General features: G+C 52.6%; 1 protein-coding gene and 1 pseudogene across 5 annotated transcripts in view; one reads left to right on the top strand and one right to left on the bottom strand.

Annotated features, from left to right (window-relative positions):
- The window catches only part of SSBP3 (single stranded DNA binding protein 3), a 163,559-nt gene extending 151,220 nt beyond the window's left edge, over positions 1–12,339 (bottom strand). For all 4 annotated transcript variants that reach the window (XM_082678262.1, XM_082678263.1, XM_082678260.1 and 1 more), the window contains exons 1-4: positions 11,994–12,339; positions 10,898–10,970; positions 10,615–10,676; positions 7,969–8,053 (exon numbers count right to left, since the gene is read on the bottom strand). In XM_082678262.1, coding sequence (XP_082534388.1) covers positions 7,969–8,053; positions 10,615–10,676; positions 10,898–10,970; positions 11,994–12,049 — 276 coding nt within the window. In that variant the 5' untranslated portion in view covers positions 12,050–12,339. The remainder of the gene's footprint in view (positions 1–7,968; positions 8,054–10,614; positions 10,677–10,897; positions 10,971–11,993) is intronic.
- Positions 12,340–17,506: 5,167 nt separating this feature from the next.
- LOC309838548 (transcription and mRNA export factor ENY2-like) lies at positions 17,507–17,898 on the top strand (annotated as a pseudogene). Its single transcript has one exon. The product of its transcript is annotated as a transcription and mRNA export factor ENY2-like (transcript).
- Positions 17,899–20,234: the final 2,336 nt, after the last annotated feature.

The raw sequence follows: 20,234 nt of genomic DNA, 5'->3' as shown, positions 1-20,234 counted from the left end.
CTGGCTAGGATTCGGTGCTCTCACTGCCATGACCCAGGTTAAATCCCTCGTCAGGGAACCGAGATCCTGCAAGCCGCGTGGCATCGCCAAAAAAAAAAAAAAAATAGCACACGTTTACGGCACTTACGCTGTACCAGACACAATATGTATTGTGTGCGTGTGTGTGCGCGTGTGTGTGCGTGTTTAATGTGTGTGTGCGTACATAAACTCATTTAATCCTTGTAACAACCTCATGAGGCAGGTATACTTTATTAACCCCATTTTCCACCTGAGGAAACTGAAGCACAGAGAGGTTAATTAAGGTCCCCAAGTTCACACAGCTTGTAAGTGCAGCAAGACGGCATAGGGCAAAGGAAAGAGTTATGGAATCTGATACGGTTTATAGGTTTGAGTCCTACTGATGACTTCAGGTGGGGCATCTTTCCCCTCTGGGCCTCAGGGTACCTCCTTGTAAGACGTGACCTCCCATTCTACCACCTGCAACCCTGCTACCTACACATACTACATTAAATACCCTTCCCGGCCACCACACAGGAATGGGGCTGTTTACCTACTCCCATGACCAGTCGTGATGTTCTGCATCCTGGGCTCTCCAAAGAGAAGGTTTTTTAAGCACACAAGCGCATCCTGGGCAGCATCTGTCTCCTCCACTGGACATGGAGCAGAGCAGGCACTCGGTAATTGGACTGAATCAACACCTCAAAACTTGGCAGTGTCTTCTGCTCCTGGTCTGGGGGCCAGCTGACCAAGGCCTCGGGCACCCAGAACCAGCTTCCCGTGGACCTGCAATGGCTGACACATCCCTTCCTCACCTTCTCCTTAAGGGTCCTTTTAGGGACTCCTCACTCAATTCAAAGGTGAAGTGAGGCCCGAGGCCGGCCAGGGCAACGTATGTACCAAAGAGGACAAAGAGGGCTTCCCTGGTGGCACAGTCGTTGAGAGTCCACCTGCCGAAGCAAGGGACACGGGTTCGTTCCCTGGTCCGGGAGGATCCCACATGCCGCGGAGCAACTTAGCCCGTGAGCCATGGCCGCTGAGCCTGCGCGTCCGAAGCCTGTGCTCCGTAACGGGAGAAGCCACAACAGTGAGAGGCCCGCGTACCACAAAAAAAAAAAAGAGGACAAAGACAAGACCCCAACTGCGGGGCTTTCGAGGCTGGTCATCCCTGCAAATATTGACACAGCACTGTCCCGCACAGGTAACCTTCCCTGGACAGTTTTCCACGCCTTTCTCACTGTTACCCCCACAGTGGGCTGAGCAAGTATGACCCTTGTGCCAACCTTACAGTCAAGAGAACAGACCTTGAAAAGTGGCGACCCCCCGCAGCTGACAAGGGGTGTGAAGCCGAAATCTGCATCTAGGTTTCTGCACGTGCCAAGCTGCATGCTCTTCCCATTCAGCAACGCGGCAGCCACACACGGGAGTGGGACAGGACCACTCTGTCCGACACAGATAAGGGGCACAGACGTCTCAGGGGAGCATTTATCAGTGCCAGCCTATGCCAGGACCGCCTGCTCTGGCCCTGGCAGGGGTCTGGGGGGTGGGGAGACAAGACACTGGTATTTGGGGGAGGACTCAATGACACATCAGAGGAGCCCAGGCACCGGAGGGCATCATCGGGAAATTAATGTATCCAGTTCCCTAGGGTCAACTTGCTCTTCCAGAAAAACATGCTGTTATCTCCATCATATTAAAAGGTTCTGGGGGAAACTTTGGGGATATAAAAAGAAAGAAGGGCTTCCCTGGTGGCACAGTGGTTGAGAGTCCGCCTGCCGATGCAGGGGACACGGGTTCGTGCCCCAGTCCGGGAGGATCCCACATGCCGCGGAGCGGCTGGGCCCATAAGCCATGGCCGCTGAGCCTACGCGTCCGGAGCCTGTGCTCCACAACGGGAGAGGCCACGACAGTGAGAGGCCCGTGTACCGCAAAAAAAAAAAAAAAAAATGAAAGGAAACAAACTCACCAAGCACTGGCCACAGAGAGACAACCATTTTACATATATAATCCTACTTAACCCTCACAACAAACCCATAAAGGATTCACCATTTCCCCATTTTACAGATGGCGAAACCAAGGCTCCAAAAGTCCACCCTGCCAGGAAATGACAGAGCAGGAATTGGAACTCAGGTGTGCATCTCAGCCACCAGTCAGAACCCAAACCCTTCAAAATCCAGAGGATTCAGGGTGCAAGGGGGAGAAAAAAGCATAACATGAGAGAGAAACATTCCTAAAACTCATCTTGCCCAGTCTACAAAAAACCCCATTACCCTGGCGAATCAAAAACAAACAATCATTATTGTCTATTTGCTGTAAGCTCCCAGCAACATGTATTAAAGAAGTTTATGTGAATCGTCTAATGCACTTGTGCCGTGGTCAGAATTATTACCAAGCTAAAAAAGATTAATTTTTCTAAATACTCTAAACCCCAGACACTATTATAAAGGCTACAGCTAGTGTAACATTTCTGTTATCTTGGCTGACAGGCCCTCAAGCACACACACCTCCCCTCCACCGCTCCCTCTTAAGCTCACACACACACACTCACCCACAGAGGCGGGAAGGTCAAGAGAAGGGGCGAGGAGGCTCTGGCCCGAGGTCCCCACTACAGAAGCAGCTTGCCTTGGAAAATCGAGCTGGGTGTCTCCCGGCTCCCTCAGAGCGGTGAATGGCACACAGCTAACTCTTGGTCCAAGTCTGCAAAGGCTTAGCTAACAAAGATGGCATTATGCACAGACTGGAGCGCACGGCTGGTCTTGGAGTTCAAATGAAGTGACCACTGCCAAAAACTTTGTTTGGGTCCCCCCTGCTCCCCCCGCCCCACCTCCCGCCTTGAAATAAAGGGCAAGGATTTGCAATTTGGGGTCTTGCAGCCACTTGAAACCCATTAAGATGGCCACACTGCCCGGGTTCTGGCAAAAAGCAATTCCAGTTACTCATTTAGTGTTTAATTAGCTACCGATAGAGGAGGCTGGCAGCCTCGGGGGTTAAGAGGAGCTGCAGCAAACAGGGTGGGAGCCCGAAGAAAGGCCACAACACACAGTCTGAGCTCCAATGGGGGGCTGGGGGGAAACAACCGTGTGTATGTTTTGTTTTTATAATCCGCCACACAAGGGTGCCAAGGGTCAGAGCCAAAGGCAACGCCGTGAACTTGCCAGGACCTCTGGGCAGATAGCTAGAGCGGCTTATCGCGGGGGAGAGCACACCCCCAGCTCCTCAGAGCCCAGCTGCAGCCTTCTCCCGCTCCTGCCCACGCTGCCACCCTCTCACACCCCTGCCCCCAAAGGGTTCTGGCAGGCGGGGACGCTCCCCGCCTGGCAGGAACCTTAGCTCGGCACATCCAAGGAGAGTCCTCTCAAATATCACTTTGCTATTTCAAACCCACCAAGGACGCTGGACCCCTGCCACAGAGCCACAAATACCTCAGCTCCCGTCCACGCCCAGGACTCTGGGGCGCTTTCCGACTTTAACCAACCCGCCTGAAGACACAGGCTCACAGCTGGGAGTGGAGGAGGGTCAGCTGAGTCCTGCTGGGGGAGCACAGGGGTAAGAGAGCCAGCCCCACTGAGGCTGACCTGAAAGGGACCGCAGGTCTTCAGAGCAGGGAAACTGAGGCCCACGACTCGCCAAGGTCATGGGACTCCACATCCACTTGGCACCCCACATTCTTCACTGGGGATCACAGAGGGGACAGCAGCCATGAACCTCCTGAAATCATGTACAAAGTCTCCCCAGTGGGGATACATGCGTTTTCTGGAAGGTAAGGCCATAGCTTTACATCACATTTTCCCTGCCAAAAGAGCCATCGCACCATAACAAACTCCCTTCTCAGAGGCCAGGTCCCACCTCTGCCAGTGACTCTGCAATTCACCTCTCAGGGGCTTCAGTTTAATTCTCTGCTAAATTTATTTCTTCAGTGACTATACATGGGCACACTTTGGGTCAAATGATAATATCTTCCCTCTGTTTTGCAGGAATTCTGTATCAAATGACGGTTGTCAAAAGCTCAGAGGTGGAATTTGGAAGAGTGGGGTCTAGTCCCAGCTCTGCCACCTCCTGGCTACATGCCCTCAGACAAGCCATCTAAACTCTAGGCCTCAGTTTCTTCATCTGTAAAATGGGAGTGAGATTAAATAATAAAACCTGACCAAAAGACAGCTGTGAAGCCAAACCACAACCATGTACTGAAAAAGCGTTTTGAAAAGTACAGCAATGTGAGGGTCACTGCTCTCCAGCACCTTCAACTCAGAGGCACTGAGCTAGTAGGAGGGACTGTCCACTCCACAAAAGGCCAGGACCAGACAGACATCGGCATCTAAGAGAACCCAAGGGGACCCAAGGGCTTTACCAGAGAACCTCTGCCCTGGCCGGAGGGGAACAGCAAGGAAACCACAGGCAGGGTCCCTGCGAGCCTCTTCCCATGGCCTCTGGGCAACAGCAAGGAAACCACAGGCAGGGTCCCTGCGAGCTCCTCCCATGGCCTCTGGGCTCTTCTGACTTCAGGTAAACCAATTTCTCAGAAAAGTACATTCTGGGTACCAAACCCTGCATCGCTCTTCATTACGTGTGGTCAACATCAGGGTGCTCCGGCTTACACACAATGAGCCAAGCAAACTGAAGTTTCCAGGTGTGTGGAGGAAAATAGACTGTGACTCAAATAAAAACTCACCAACTCAGAGAAAATTTAAACCCCCTCTCCCACCGCTGAGTCACCTGGTTCATTCCCGGCCCTGTAGCCTGGCTTGAACTGACCCACCACCAGGAAGGAGAGACCACTGGCCAGGGACACAAATTCATTTCTCTAGGAGAGCTGAGACCAGGATCTTCCCGAATGAGGACCTTCCCAGCCCCACAGGAGTCCCTCCTCACCCATGCCCCACACACACTCACTACTCACTACCCACTGAGGCCCAGGCGGGTATATCTGAGCTGCACAGACAAACCATGAGAATCTTTGAATCTCCTTGATTGAAAACAGGCCAGTTACCGCATGCTCTTATTTACACTCCACTTTATCTTCTAAAAAGGATTTAAGGTAACTAGTCAACCCACATTAAAATCACCTGGCTCAAGATGACCCAGCAAAAACGAGTCACTAAAAGAACATCTTCCAATATTCTACTGGCTATCCAAATTACCAAAATGCCCAAAAATGAGTATTTTTTCTTGCCCATAGTTCCTTAATACCTTCATTCATTTAGCATGCGTACCTACTATGTGCAAGGTATTGTGGGAGCTACAGAAATGAATAGCTCTTAGATGAATGGTCTCTGGCATGGAAAAAATGAATAAGCTGTGGTTAGAAAGACAAACCTGACTGAGAAGTTAGCAGGAATAGGTGCAAACGGGTGACATTTGCCACGGACCTGTGCGGCCAAGTCTCGGCAGTGTTAGGAACACAGATTCTGGAGTCAGTTATGACCTGAGTTTGGATCCTAATTCTTACAACTATGATAACCTCTCTGTGTCTCAGTTTCTTCATCTGCAAAATGGAGTTAGCAACATGTCTTCTCTCCCAGGGCCACTGGCAGCTTGAAATGAGAGCCTGAACCTAGAATGCCCAGCACATGGAAAGTCACCAACAAAGGTTTGTACAGGTGGTTTATATAGCCACTGAGATGAAGGAGTGATCAGAGTGTACAGCAAACTATCACCAAAGTCCTCCACAAAGAAGCTGAAAAGTGGACAGGATGTGACGGATAAGAGAGGCATTCACCCCAGACAAAAGGAAGGGAATCCAAAGAGGCTTCAGCAATAACTCTAGCAAGAAAGATGAGGGTGAACAAGATAGTAGCCATGAGAATGGAGAGAACACACGAAAATTTGAGGAGGACAAAGAGAAAAAGAGGGTTCCTTTTCTTCATTTTCTTAAATATTTTTTCATTTTCCCATTGCTTCTCCTTTACCCCTGCAACTCAATACCCACCCCCCCTTAACTCCTTCACAATAGAGACGTTCCCTACCCATCCCCATTCATCACTCCATCCCTCCTTTCACATGACCTGACTCTCAGGCCACAGGACACCAAGTGGATCCCAATCCAGAAGAAAGGGTTTTGATCCCAAGATCTGTGAATCCTAGGCCTCAGGCACTGTGATTTCAGCTCTTGGTAGCTTCTTCTAAATGTCTACATCAACCTCAGCAATCTCTACACAATTCTGCTGCCCTTCCTCAGCAAATTACTGAAAGAAAACCCATGTAAACTTTCACTACCACGTACTGTTCCAAGATGGCAGACCAAACCACAAATTGCCAAAGAGAGTCTCACATTATGTACTAGAGAGCCAAACTTAGTTAAAAATTATTAACTTCTCTGAAAGATAGCACAGACATCCTATATCAAGAGAGTAACTGGAAATAGGTACGTCCCCCGCCCCACTCTAAAATGAAACCATTTTGCATAGCTGTCAGATACAGGCCACACAGGAATTGGCCATCCACAGGTTAAAACACACACACAGACACACACACACACACACGATTTTTTACTAGGTAGAAAAGTCAAATTCCCCAACTATTTTTATATGGCTAACGTAACTCTTAGCCTCTACCCCAGGAAACCCTGTGATCATCACCACCGATTTTCCCAGAAGAACCACATCACAAGTGAACCAGCCCTCTCACCTTGTACTACTAAAAGTTCACCAGGCTATAAGTACCATTCAGCAGCTTCTCTTTTTCAACCCTGGAGAGGGCACAAGAACTGGTCAATTTCCTCAGCATTCCACTCCAAGGGTATTAACCTTACAGTCATAGCAAAATTTCATCGCACTGAATGTTCTCAAAACCAGGGAGCCCCCAGGGGAGTCTCTTAAGTCCTCATATTACAAGGAGAAATTTTCACCAGAAAGATACTTGTGGCATGGGATCTGACCACTTGTGAAACTCAACCAAATGGGTTCTGGTCTCCCAGGCCAGTTTCAAACTGCATGCAGGGGATGCAGATGGCCCGGCCAAGTGGGTGGGCTCTGATGACATTCAAAAAACCAACTTCCATGCCCTAGAGCTTTGGGACCATTTCTTCCCACCTCATGCAGAAGTGCAAAATCCAATAAATGACCTCTTAAGTGCACATGTATGTGCACACATACAGGCACACACACACACTTAACCTTCTACAAGACCAACAGGAAGCAAAGGAGGCTGGGAAGATCTTCGGACACTTCCCCTTCCATCCCCCCGCAGAAGATCCTAACCTGTTTCATCTGATCATAAGTCCGACTCCACCCCAACTGTAGTCCAATTTTTTTTTTTTAAGGGGACCTTGGTGGGATATGGACATGTGACAGACACCTCTCTTACAATCTTAAGAAACTCATCCAGGGAGAATGAGTGATAGAGTAGAAAGCACTACAATGTGATGAAACTATCTTCACAAGAACATTTTCAACACAGGTTTATGGACCAGCCAAGGACCTCAAAGTACACACTGTCTTAATGGACAACACAAGCCCCCCCCATAAACAGACATACGCACCTCCCTCCAAAAACATAATTTGGAAGATCCCTCCCTGGAAAGTAACCTAAGCATCTATTTCACCAAATTCTCACTCAAACACACCTTCTACTCCAAAACACAAGTTTCATATTTACTTTTCATTTTTCTTGGTTGTGGTCAACTTCTTCATAAACCAGCACCAAAGAGGCTCAGCCCCACCATCCTCCCAGGTGACTGCCCAATCAGAACATAAACCCCACATGGTTGAGCCCCGCATAACACCATTTAACTCTCCAGATAGGTATCTACACTCTTCTGCATGATTATAACATTATGAAATACCATTCACCAAGTCAGACCGCTGCCGGAGGAGAGTACGGGGCGAGGGCAGCAGGGAGGTGGGCAGGACAAAAAGAAAGGCAAGGAGAAAACAAAGACCACTGCCAGTTGGCTGTGTATTTGCTTTTGGTACTAAAGAAGTTCAAGTTATCCAACCCTGCAATTATCGCCAGGATTAAAAATTTGTTACTCACGTAATCATGAAAGGCTTTTGCTTCACTTGAATGTTCACAAGTGTCTCGCCTTTCAGGAGCTGCACAGTAAAGGTCCCAAAATACGCTGCAAGTTGAAAAATAAAATAAGATCAGGTTACTAATTATTACTTGTGTGCCCAACAGCAAGTGTACAGTGCACGGTGCTAACAGCACCACGTCTCCCCAAGGCTCAATCCCACCTTCCCAGCCTTCACTGGGCATACTCAGCCTAACAACAAAATGGACCCAACCTCTTCTGACAGCCTGTCATTTGTAGTAAGAGTAATAGCTCTCATCCACCAGACACCTACTATGTGCTGGATGCCTCACGCCCATGACACTGCTTGTAACTACCACAGCACTGTAAGGTAGGTGATTTTATCCCCACATTATACATGGGGCAACTGAAGCTCCAGCAGGTTAGGGTAACCCACCCACTGATGCCCAGATGGGAGACAGGAATCTGGATGAGAAGCCATGCCTGTCTCTTCGGTGCTCCGGTAACCACCCCCCACCTCCACCCAAAATGGCTGCACTTCATAAAAAGGTTAAATTGTCAAAGTCAGGACTATGACTCATACGCACAGCAAACTGGGTGACTCTGGAAATAAAGGGAATCTACAGGTTCTTCATCCCAGAGCCCACATCCCCATCTCCTGCCAGCCCACCCGACTCTCAACCAGGCCCTCCCCCAAGGTGTTCTCATACAGAAACCATTCCCCCCCTGCCCACCAAAAAACATATATCAATTAACCAAAGGTTATGTTATGGATAACCAAGTATCTCGTTCTTTCACGTTGAAAAGAGAGCCCTCCTCAGACAACCACCTGTCCAGCAAAAGGAGGGGGGCGGATTTCCCTGCCTAACCCCCCTCCATGATTCTTGTATGGTCACCCCAACACTTTGCATTATGTGAAAACAGACATACAAATCCTCTGTCAACCAGTAAAACCCTATACAAACACAGGGTAGCTACTGCTACCAAAAAGGGGCCTTAAAAACCCTCTCCAGGTCGGGAGCCCAAGGCCCAGGGATAGGAACCCGCTTGAAAGGTAAAACGTGCACCAGAGCGGAAGTCTGACTACCAGACCAGTGCTCCTGTCACCATCAGAAACAGCCAGCCCTGCCAGTCACCTGACAAGCACCTCACTCCAGGTGCGTGAAGAACGCAGCCTGGCCCTCTTCAGATCAGCTCCACCACTTCCTGCCACCCCAAAAGCCACGGTCGGTGTCAAATCACAGAGCCACCACTGCCTGCGCCCAGCACGACGCACTCTTAGTTCCCGGAGCTGAGATAAGGCTGGAGAAGTTGCGGGGGATTAAGGATAGAACAGGATAATCGGGGACTTCTGCTGACTGCAGAGGGAGGCTCGAGAACATTTCTTTCTGTGCTCTGAGGCTGCACACATCTGACTAACTTCCTCCACACACTGAAGATTTCTAACACTACAAACTCTCCAGTCCCTTCTGAGTAACTTTTACTCAAAAGTCTAAATTTCTGCAAAATCCACGGTGGACAGACCCGCCAGCTCCAGCCCCACACTCCTCTCCAAAAGCCACCCCAGAAAACCTACCACCCACTCCTACAGACAGAATCCTTACACCACACCGAATGCCTCCAACTCCGCAGTTCCGAGGTTGGCAAAAGCAATTAAAACCTCATTTTCTCCGTGCAAGTTAGAACAGACACTTCATCCCCATGCATTTCAAAGGCACTTGAAATAGTTACCCCAGTGAGCTGGCGGTCAGGTAAACGCGCTAAGATCCCAAGACAGGGCACTCCGTTTTCCTGAACTTCACCAAAATATCAAAAGCCACTCCGCTCTCTTTTCCTTTTGAAAAGAATGTCAAAGACTCCACCAATCGGTCCCACAAAACACCCAAGACTTACACTCACAGCAACTCCTTCCCGTTGACCCTAAGCCTCCCTCCTGCGCGCTGCAAACCGGGAGCACACCGGCAGTGGTCCCACCCGGACAGGGCCCAGGGGCCTGGGAGAGGGTCACAGACAAGAGAGAGCCCCCATCTACCAACTACAGGCCCTCTGCCAGATTCTCAGTAAAACGAAACTTGGTGGTTTTAGGGATACTTAGAGCAGTGGGGGGAGGGGGGAGGTCCAGTAGGTCTGAATCAGTATCTTTAAAGGAAGTGGCAGTCCCTTCTTGCTCTTTCTCAGGGTGCCTGGAAAAGGTCCCCATGGATTTCTCTCTCAAGGTTTTGAGCTCACAGAAGAAAAAGGAAGGGGTAGGCCAGTTGTAAAACAGACCTGGTGCCCCTCCACCCACCCCACCCCCACTCCCTCTAATTAAAGCAACATGCAGAATTGACAAAAACCCATGCAGGTTTTTTTTTCAAGCCCATGCCCAGCGCCTCAGAGTGAGATATAAAAGTACAGTTTCCATGCAAACACCAGGCACGATTAGTAGGGTTCTCAACAGTGGGCAAAGAGGAGGCAGAAACTTAGGCACCGACCTCGTCTGCCCTTCTCCTCATTTGCCAGTCCTGAGGGCCCCACGGCACCCTGCTCTATGCAACGCTGGGGACTAAGGCATGGAGGGACCCGCTCAGATCTCCCATCTTTGTTCACTTGAAGCCGGGGGCTCAGAACAAAACAAACACACACACAAAACTATCACACAAACTTACCACCACCACGAGTGCAAAAACCCAGGCGGTTCTCCCAACGTGATGTTTTTTTCCCATCGAATCTAGAAAGGAGAGAGCAGAGACAGCTTAGAGGAGCAGAGAGAAGGGGTGCGCTAGGGGCTTCCCAGAGCCAAAAGGCTGTGAAGACCAACTAACAATAAATGCCAAAAGGTGATAAAAATTCAAAATGGTGGCCACAGTGACTGCTCCAGAAAACAAAGGCTTTAAGAAGAGTGAGGAGGGGGGTGTCAAGAAACTGGATGATGGGGGGAGTTCCACTCACCTCCGACAAGAAGGTCTGTGCAGATTTCTGTGCTCCTACGTGCAGTAAATATTCGTAGACGTATAAAGCTAACCTGGAAAGTGGGTAGCAGGCACAGAGAGAGAGAGAGAGAGAGAGAAAGCGTCAGACCACACCAGGCGCTCGCTCCTGGACCTTGCCAGTTGGTCTCCAAGCCTGTCCTCCAACCCTGTCCGTGCTGTCCCATTGTGGCCCCAACCAGAGGTGAGCAGCTAGCTCGGTCCTGCCTGGGGCCACGGGTACGAGCAGTTAGGGGGTGGGTATGAGGAAACGCGTTTACTTCAAGCCGCGAGGGCTGGAGAGCAGCCCCCGAACTTGAACTTCCAAGTAGCGTCGGGACCAAACCCACCTAGGTCTCTCAAACTCGCAAGCAACCCAACCCCCCGAGCCTCGCTCCTTTTCCCGATCCACTCCTTGCCACCGACCCACCCTCTCCCCACGTTTGAGAGTCCGGGGAGACTCAGTCCTGGACTCTGGAGTGCTCCGCGAGCTCTGGAGAGGGCAGTAAAGCGCCGCCCTCACCACCTCCCCCAAAACAACTGTCCCCCAAGCCTAGGGCCAAGCCGGCGCCGCCGTCCCTGCCCAGCTCGGCGCCCCGGAGGGCGCGGGGCCGGCGGCGAGGCCAAGGGCAGGGAAGGGAGAGCGCTCTCGGCCGAACAAAGCCCCCGGCACGCACTCCTCACGCCGCGGGCGGACAAAAGGAGCCTTCGGGGCTGCAGAAGCCACGCGCCCCCTGCCCGCGCCCGGTGGGCAAAGTGCCGTCAGCGCGGCGAGCGCCCCGGCTGGAGCGAGCGCCCAGGCTCGCTCGCGGGACCTCGTCCATCCCTCACCGCGGGCCCCCGCGCCCGGCACGCCCCAAGGCCACCAAGTGCCCCCTCCCCCGGCGGCGCCCCCAGACCCCAACCTCCGCCGGCTCCCAACAATGGGCTCTCCCACGCCGCCCGCCGCGGCCTCGGGAAGGGGCCAAGCAGGCGGCGCCGGGGCCCGGGGCTCAGCAGCCCCCGCCCGCCCACCTGCCTCCCACCACCCGCCCGCAGCCCGGCAGCGGCGCGGCCGCCACTTGGAAAATAGGGCTTACTTTTCCCGAGCCTGCCCGTCCGAGGGCACCGCCGAGCCTTTGCCTTTGGCAAACATGGTTTGCAGAGAAGAGGGCGCCGAGCCTCGCCGCCGCCGCCGCTACCGCTCCGGCTGCTCCCGAGCTGCCCCCTCGCTCCCGGCCCCCTCCCCGGCGTTCGCTCGCTCGCTCGCTCGCGCTCTCCTCGCCGCGCTCCCCTCCCTCCCCCCCAGGCGCTGGCTCCGCGCTCTTTCCAGCTGTCAAAGCGTCAGCCCCGGCCGCGGCCCCATCGCCCTGGAACTCCTCCCGCGCCGGCTCGGCCTGGGGTGCCGGTGCCGCCGCCGCCGCCGCTCTCCCGCCGGCCCGGCTGCCCACTGGCTCGCTCGCGCGCCCGCCCGGCTCCGCCTGCGCCTCCCTCAGCGCCTCCGGCACCGCCGCCGCCGCTGCCGCTGGTCTACTTGGAGCTCAACCGAACGTGGCTACCCGGGCGAGGGAGCAAGGCGGGCGTCAACGTCCCGTGATTGATATGCGCCTCGGCCAATAGGCGCGCGGGGGAGGGGCCGGGGCGGCCCGGGAGGGACGCCCTGTCAGCGCCCGACCGCGGCAGTCCCCGCTGCGGCCGCCACCGAGGAGCCGCTATTCCTGCTCCTGCGGGCCAACGGGGTGGGGGGGGGGGGCCGGGGGCGCGAGCCTCCGTTTTCTCTAGATGTGGGGAGGGGACACGAATCGGGACAGGGAAGATCTAGTCTCCGGGCCCCCGCGAGAAGAGGGTCCGACGGGCGCTCTCCGCGGCTTGGACCGCTGGGGAGTGGGGGGGTGGCGCTGCGGCGTAGTCTGAGGGGAGGGGGCGCGGACCCCCGAGCGGAGCACCGTCGGCTACCCCCCGCCACGTCCCTTTCCCTTATCTGCCCCTCACCTCCCCCAGCCTCAGCCCTGCGCCGGCCCAGCCCTTATCTCCCCCTCCCCCTCGCCTGCCCTCCTCTTGGGCTCCGACCTCGGCCCCCTCCCCAGACTCCCACCCGTCCACCCCTTGGCCGCCCCGCCCCCGGTCCTCCCTCTCGCCCAGTCTGGCTTCGGAGCGCCGGGCCCGGGGCTCCACGCTGAGAACTGGGCGGCTCGATCCGGCGCCGAGCCGCGAGGCTGCTCCTTTACTAGATCATTAAAATACTTTGGAAAACCCCAAAGTGGAGTCGCGCGAAAATGGCCCTTGGACTGCTTTGGGGAGCCTGGGGGAAGGGACTGAGGACTTTGGCTAAGAGAACGGAGAGTGATTGCTCCCAAATTTCCAAGGTCTGCCCGCCCTAGCAAGTTAGCCCCTCGGCTTCTCCACGAGAGATGGTGCCATTCCGGGGTAGGGGGGCGTCACCTGGGCGCCCCGCTACGCGGAATGCGCGCCACAGAAATCTGCGAACTTCAAATAAACGGAGCTAAATTGGGGAGCGGGGAACGAGAGTCAGGCGTGGGGGGAGGGGAAGCTTCCATTGTCAGTGACCCAGGTGTACAATGGGAAATTGAGGGGGGGGCTGGCAGAGTGACCCAGCTATTTGCTGCTGACTCCTTTCTGCCCACGGCGAGAACCCGAGGACACACTGAGTGTACCTCATTAGAGACTCTTTAAGACGAGAAACCAACCAAACGGGAAGACTCCCCCATTTTCAGACTGTTTTTAGAGCGCGGTTCTCTTTAAATGTGATAAAACACTGTCGGCACTGTCTCTTTAAAAGAGTCAAGCAGAAAAAGCTGTGTAAGCGCTGATTGGCTGCCTGTTTGGATACATCTTTAGGGGAGCCTTGAAACTGTTAGCCTAGGTTGATTTTTTTTTTTTTAACAGCGCTGTTCCAATAAACAAGTAACGCCCCTCCCCCTAACATGCCTCGCACCAAACAATTAAAGGATAGGTCAGTGTCCTGGGGAAACACGTTTCAAGTAGGAAAACTCAGAACTAGATTAAACAAAATCAAGTATAATTCACTACCATTAAAGTTTGCTTATTTTGATTTGTCGAAGAGAGAAAAAGGGGCTTTAAAAAGAAATGCCCCGCAGCAAACGGATCTGCATTGGTTCAGGAAGGAGACTCTGGGTGCATTTTTGGAATAATATTCTGCTCAGTGTAGCAGCCTCCCTAAATTAGAATATAGCCAGGCCCTACCACCGCTTCTGGACGCGCTGTGTTCTCTGTTGGGACCTAGCGCTGGAAGGGGAAGGGGGCAGAAAAAGGAAAACTGAACCCTAGTCTCTGGTTGTCTGTGCTAGCTCCCAGTTTAAAGGTTGTTTTGTGAATGAGAGAAGCATGGAGGTTGGGAGGGAGTTGAAATACAACGATAGGGGAGAGAAGGAAATAATTACAGTTATTTTTTCCCCCAGGCGTTTTAATTTAATAGGGCTAACTTAAGGTACCTTAGAGCCCACACTAATTAAATTGGCCTGCTCATACCCTTCCCCTGGACTTCTATTTTTGATGGGCTAGGAATGGCCAGGAATGGCTTGTCAACAGCCTGACTCACAAGAAGCCTGACTCATCTTGGGTCTGCAAGGCCCACAAATTATGAGTGTCATGAGTGTGGGTTAGGTCCCAGCTCAAGGAAAACACTGCCCTTCTCTGGCCCTACTGCATCACAGCTCTACCAAGTTGGCCATGCTGTGTCAGAGTTAGGGCTGCAACACAGGTATATCTGTTTGTGCATCATTTTCCTCATCTGTCAAATGAGAAGGGGGATCTTTAATATCTCTTGAGAGTCTGATGTTCTATGATGCTAAGATTTCCTTTCTATAGTTTTCTTTCCCCACACCCCACCCTGAAAACAGGACAAGCACCTCCTTTCCGAGCAGGTGTGGCATGCATTTGGGGAACCTGTGCCAGGCTCTCTGTCCTTGTGGTCTTCCCTTTGCTGGGGCTTGACCCAGAATGTTGGTAGGTTCATGGTGGACCTAAAAGAGATAGTGGGAGGGCCCAGGCAGAGCGAGAAGGGAGGGTGCCATAACCTCCCAGCCTGCTGGACAGAGGGGAGCTGATGGGTTCCCAGGAAGTAGGACCACTGAGCAGCCCCAACTAGGTGTGCAGTTGCTAGCACAGTGATCCAAAATGCGGTCAGATCGGAAGCAAGCACCCTACCCCAGAAGGGCACTTTCTCTGGAGAAGCCAAGGGACTAACATGATAGACGGGCAGACCTGGGAAATTTGGGCGCAATCACTCTCTCTTCACTTACCCCAAGTCCCCCACCCATTCCCCCAGGCTATCTTTCCCCACTGGATCCCCCAATCCCCACCTTCCCCACCCCACCCCCACATCTTCTGGCCCGGAGTGCCTCCCACCCCAGCCCCCTTCTTTGCTCATTCTTTAAGGCTTGCATCCCCTCCAATGCCTCCTCCATAAAATCCTCCCGGCTTTTCACTCCTGGAGTAAAACCCATCCCTCTAACCCTCTGCTTGGTCTCATTTTGCTTGAACCTCCAGAATAGCTCTCCATTCATTCTGCCCATTGTTGTGGCCATTTGTTTACTGTCTGTCTCCCCAGCCAGAGGTGGTTGGGGGGCTGGGAGGGCAGGAACTAACTCTGAGTCATCTGTGTGTCTCCAGCACCCAGCACAGGTTCAGTACCTGTGTGCAGTTAGCACTCCATGTACGCACCAGAGGCTACGGGGAACGAGAAAGGAAAAAGTGAGCTCATCCCCAAAGTAGCTCTGGGACGGGTAAGGAAATAAGAAATGCACACCAACAACAATAAGATTAGATAAGGCCACACCCCCAGCTCAGCCCCACAGCCTAAACTATAGCAGCTTGCAACTACTGTACTTTCAGTTCCCAGAATACACCAAGCTATTTTACACATCCACCCTATACTCATTCTTTCTTCCTCTCCCTCTCTCTCTCTATTCCTCCCTCCCTCCCTTCTTCCCTCTTTCCTTCCCTTCCTTTTTTTTCTTTTAGGACATGTTTATTGAGCATCTACTGTGTACCAAGCACTGTTCTAGGCACTGGGTAATAATCTAGGCAGAAATCCTTACGCCATGTTGCTTACACTGGTGTGAAATCCTCTGCCCTAACGGCTCTTCCTGTGACAGAGTTCTAATATTCTAAAATCCAGCCTGGGAAAGCCTTCCCAGGAAGCCATCTCTGGGCTCCTGGTCTGGGCTAGGAATCCCCTTGGTGGCCCCTCTGCCTCTCCCTGACCATGACCTATTGCTGTTGGCCTCTGTGCATGGGTGTGGTCCTGTGTGCATTTCCCCCAAGGGAATGTGAGCACCTCTCCTCCGGGTCAGGGAATGATCATCATTCACCTGTGGACCTCCAGTGCACAGCAACAGTGGTGAAAGGAACAGAACAAGTGAGTACCTGAGTGACCAGAATGTGGAGGGACAGGCAGGTGGGGTGGAAGAGGGGAAGGAGAGGTGAATTACAAGTTTAGGCTAAGATGACCACTCCTTCACTCAGGTGCCAGAAACTGGGGGGCAGAAATCCTGGGCTCTGGGATCAGGTTGGTGGGGGCCAGGCCTCCAGAAGGTGGCACTTAAAGGAATGAGGCTTCAGGTCCATGGGCTCAACCCAGGAGGTTGTGCTTGCCAAGGATGCCAGAGGATCCCTTTTCCTCTCCCTGGTTTGCAGCTCTGTTTCTGTGTTCCCCACAGCTGCTGGGAGTCTGGGGGCTGCCCCACTGTCCTCCACACGACGCCCAGGGACGTTCGAATGGATGCTGAGCACGCAGCCCATCCCCTTCCTGCCCGCTGGGTCCTGGGATTTTGAGGAGGCACCTCGGGTCAATACCTTGGGTAACTCTGCCCAGGGAGGCTCAGGCCCAGGCTGGTCAGCCCCAGTTTCAGCAGAAGTTTCCTCAAGGGCATTGGGGGCTTCCATGGGAGGAGTGCAAAATCCAGGGCCTGGAGACTTGGCTTCAGCCTGGCTCAGGGCCTCGCTGCTGGACCTTGGGCAGATGATATTCTGTCTCTGAGTCTGTCTGTGAAATGAGGATGTTAAATGAGGGAACTGACGGGGAATCCTTTGCTGGGCTGTCCGTAAGTGTTGGCCGAGCCCACGGTTCTGACACCTCTGGACAATGGAGAGTCACTACTGTGAAGGTTGTGTGGAGGCTCTGAGGAGGTAGTAATTGGGGTAACATTTTGTAACTCGAAAAAGATGATTACTCCTGATGTTATAGCATAGCAGAGCCAGCAAACAGAGAGGTTCTCAGGAAGAAGGAAGAGGATTTAAGTTTAGAATCAAATGTGTTTTTACATCTTCTGATGATGCCTTCTGATGTCCTGAGCCACCTTGTAGCAAAATGGGTTTTAGGCAATTTCTTGGATGGGTTTAGTTCTGTCTAGAAAGTACCTACTATGTGCTGAGCCCTGAGCCAGGGACACTGACTGGGAAGTACAAAAACATACAAAGCAAGTTCGTGCCAGGGATGGCTAGGGCGAGGACGCTGACGCTCTGCCCCTTCCCTGGTTCCTGCTACACCTCCCTCACCTCCTGTCCAGAGTGCCCCAGCCTGGAGTTCATTCTCATGAACTCAAGGAGAAGTCTCCATGGAGGGTCTAGGTCCGGGCAGCTGAAGAGTGTGGTAGGTAACGGTCATCAGGACAAGGGTCATTTTGTCACTGGGAAGGGACAGCCCTCGCCCGCGGTGATGGTGGTTAGTAAAATGAACAAAGATGAGTAGATGATAGCAGCGATTAACCAAAAGTGGATAGAAACTGGAGAAAGAGAACACGTCAAAAAATTGCTAGAGCTAAATTAATTGAATGTGGCTGGAAGGATCTGTAGAAGGCACACTGTAAAGAGGTAATGAAAGAAAAAGGACTAGAACACGTTACTGTTGATGACTTGGTGGCTGAAATCACACCAAAAGGCAGAGCCCTGGTACCTGACAGTGTAAAGAAGGAGCTCCTACAAAGAATAAGAACATCCCTTGCTCAGCATGCCAGCCTTTAAGATTGAATTAGAGGGCTTCCCTGGTGGCGCAGTGGTTGAGAATCTGCCTGCCAATGCAGGGGACACGGGTTCGAGCCCTGGTCTGGGAAGATCCCACATGATGCAGAACAACTAAGCCCGTGCGCCACAACTACTGAGCCTGAGCTCTAGAGCCCGCGAGCCACAACTACTGAGCCTGTGAGCCACACCTACTGAAGCCCGTGCGCCTAGAGCCCATGCTCCTCAATGAGAGAAGCCACCGCAATGAGAAACCCACGCACCGCAACGAAAAGTAGCCCCTGCTCTCTGCAACTAGAGAAAGTCCACGCGCAGCAGCGAAGACCCAACGCAGCCAAAAATAAATTAATTAATTAAAAAAAAAGATTGAATGAGATTGTGTTGTTTTGTGGTTTTATTTCTGAAAGTAAAACTCTGTCCAGTCCCGTGACAGGGTTCCTCTCTGCCTCCTCCACCCTGCCTTGGACCAGCATGTCTCTGTTTTCACTCACCTGCCATACCTTTGCCCCTGCTATTCCCTTTTCCTGGGACACTTTGCCCCAGATCAAGGCTTCCCTCATTCCTTTACTGCCTCTAGGTCCTTGATCAAACATCACTGGAACCCTCCCTAAAGCACCTCTGTGGAATGGCTCCTGTCCCCACTCCTTATCCTGTTCTATTTTTCTCCATAGCAACCATTACCACCTGACATATGTTTGTTTATTTTTTTCTTACTATTTCCCTCATTAGAATTTAAGCACTGTGCATGGGAGTTTTGTTTTTGTTTTGCATGCATGGGAGTTTTATCCCCACTTTTAGAACAGGTTCTCAATAAAAATGTCTTAAATGTTGAATAAAATAATTCACTTGGGCTTCCCTGGTGGCGCAGTGGCTAAGAATCTGCCTGCAGTGACATGGGTTCAATCCCTAGTCGGGGAAGATCCCACCCGCTACGGAGCAGCAAAACCCGCACGCCACAACTACTGAGCCCACGCACCACAGCTACTGAAGCCTGCGCACCTAGAGCCCGTGCTCGGCAACAAGAAGCCACTGCAATGAGAAGCCTGCGCACCGCAACGAAGAGTAGTCCCCGCTCCCCATAGAGAAAGACTGCGAGCAGCAGAGCAGCAGCGAAGACCCAGCGCAGGCAAAAAAAAAAAAAAAATGGTGGGAGGCATTTAAACTAGCCCAGTGTGTGTATGTGTGTGGGGGGAATGAAGTGGGAGGTGGTCAGAGAAAGCTGGAGGGGGCCAAGTTTGAGTGGGAGTTAGGCAGTGGGAGGCAGGTGTAGGATGTGTTTCAGACAGAAGGGACGACATTCATTAATTCATTCAGCTGACGCTGGACCATTCAGGGCCTTGGCTGTCATGCTAAGAAGTTTGGTCTTTGTCCTGCCGGCAGGGGCTTTAACCAGGGGGTGACCTATTTCTGCTTCAGAAAGAGCCCTCAGGGGGCCATTGTGGAAGAGCCAAGCGCGGAATGCAGTGAGGGACCCAGCGGCAGCTTCGGTGAGGGGTGCTAGGCCAGCGAGGTGGAGAGAAGCTGATGGATGGGAATCTCCTGGGCTCGGTAGCTGACAGGATGTGAGGGAGCCGAAAATGACTCCTATGCTTCTGGCGTGGGTGACGGGGCTTCCAGTCAGGGAGTCCAGGTGGGGGAGCAGGTCTGTGGGTGGGGGAGTATGAAGAGCGCAGTCTGGGATGTGATGAGTTTGAAAAGCCCATTGGATGTCCAGATGGAGACATCCAGGAGACAGGTAGGAAATGAGCCTGGAGTCCCGGAGAGCAGCCTGCCCCGGAGATGTAGTTGGGAGAGTCATCAACATCTGGAATTTAGATTCAGGCCTGGAAGGGTAGCTAAGGTGATCCGGGCATAACCTGTCCGGAAGAAGACTGGCGTGGTGCAAACAGTGCGGACCTCGGAGCATCCGCAGTCCCGATGCTCCTGAAACCCGCTTCTACCACAGTTTCAGGAATGCAGCTCTCTCCTGATTTCCTTCCTTCCCCTCTGACTGTTGCTCCTGTTATCCTCTGAAGGATTCTTTTTTCTCCAGCCTCCTCTCAAAATTTTATTAGTCAGGCTATTGCTAATCCAATGTTACATAACAAAGAGCCCCCTTATCTCAGTGGCTTATAATAAAAGCTGTTTATTTCTCACTCACAGGTCCGCAGTCAACTGGACGGCTCTGCTTCAGAGTGCAGTTCGAACCTGCTCCGTGGGTCTCCCCTGCCCGGACCCAGGCTGAGGGGCAGAGGCTGCCTGGCATGATTTTTTTAAAGTGGGTGAAAAGAGCACCAGGAGCCAAGCCAACCCATGCAAGCATCGCATCTCCTCCCAAGTCACATGGCCAACCCCAGCCT

This window comes from Grampus griseus (assembly GCF_964374135.1).
Source record: "Grampus griseus genome assembly, chromosome: 1".
Classification (NCBI taxonomy): domain Eukaryota; kingdom Metazoa; phylum Chordata; class Mammalia; order Artiodactyla; family Delphinidae; genus Grampus; species Grampus griseus.
This window is presented reverse-complemented; position numbering and strand designations above follow the sequence as displayed.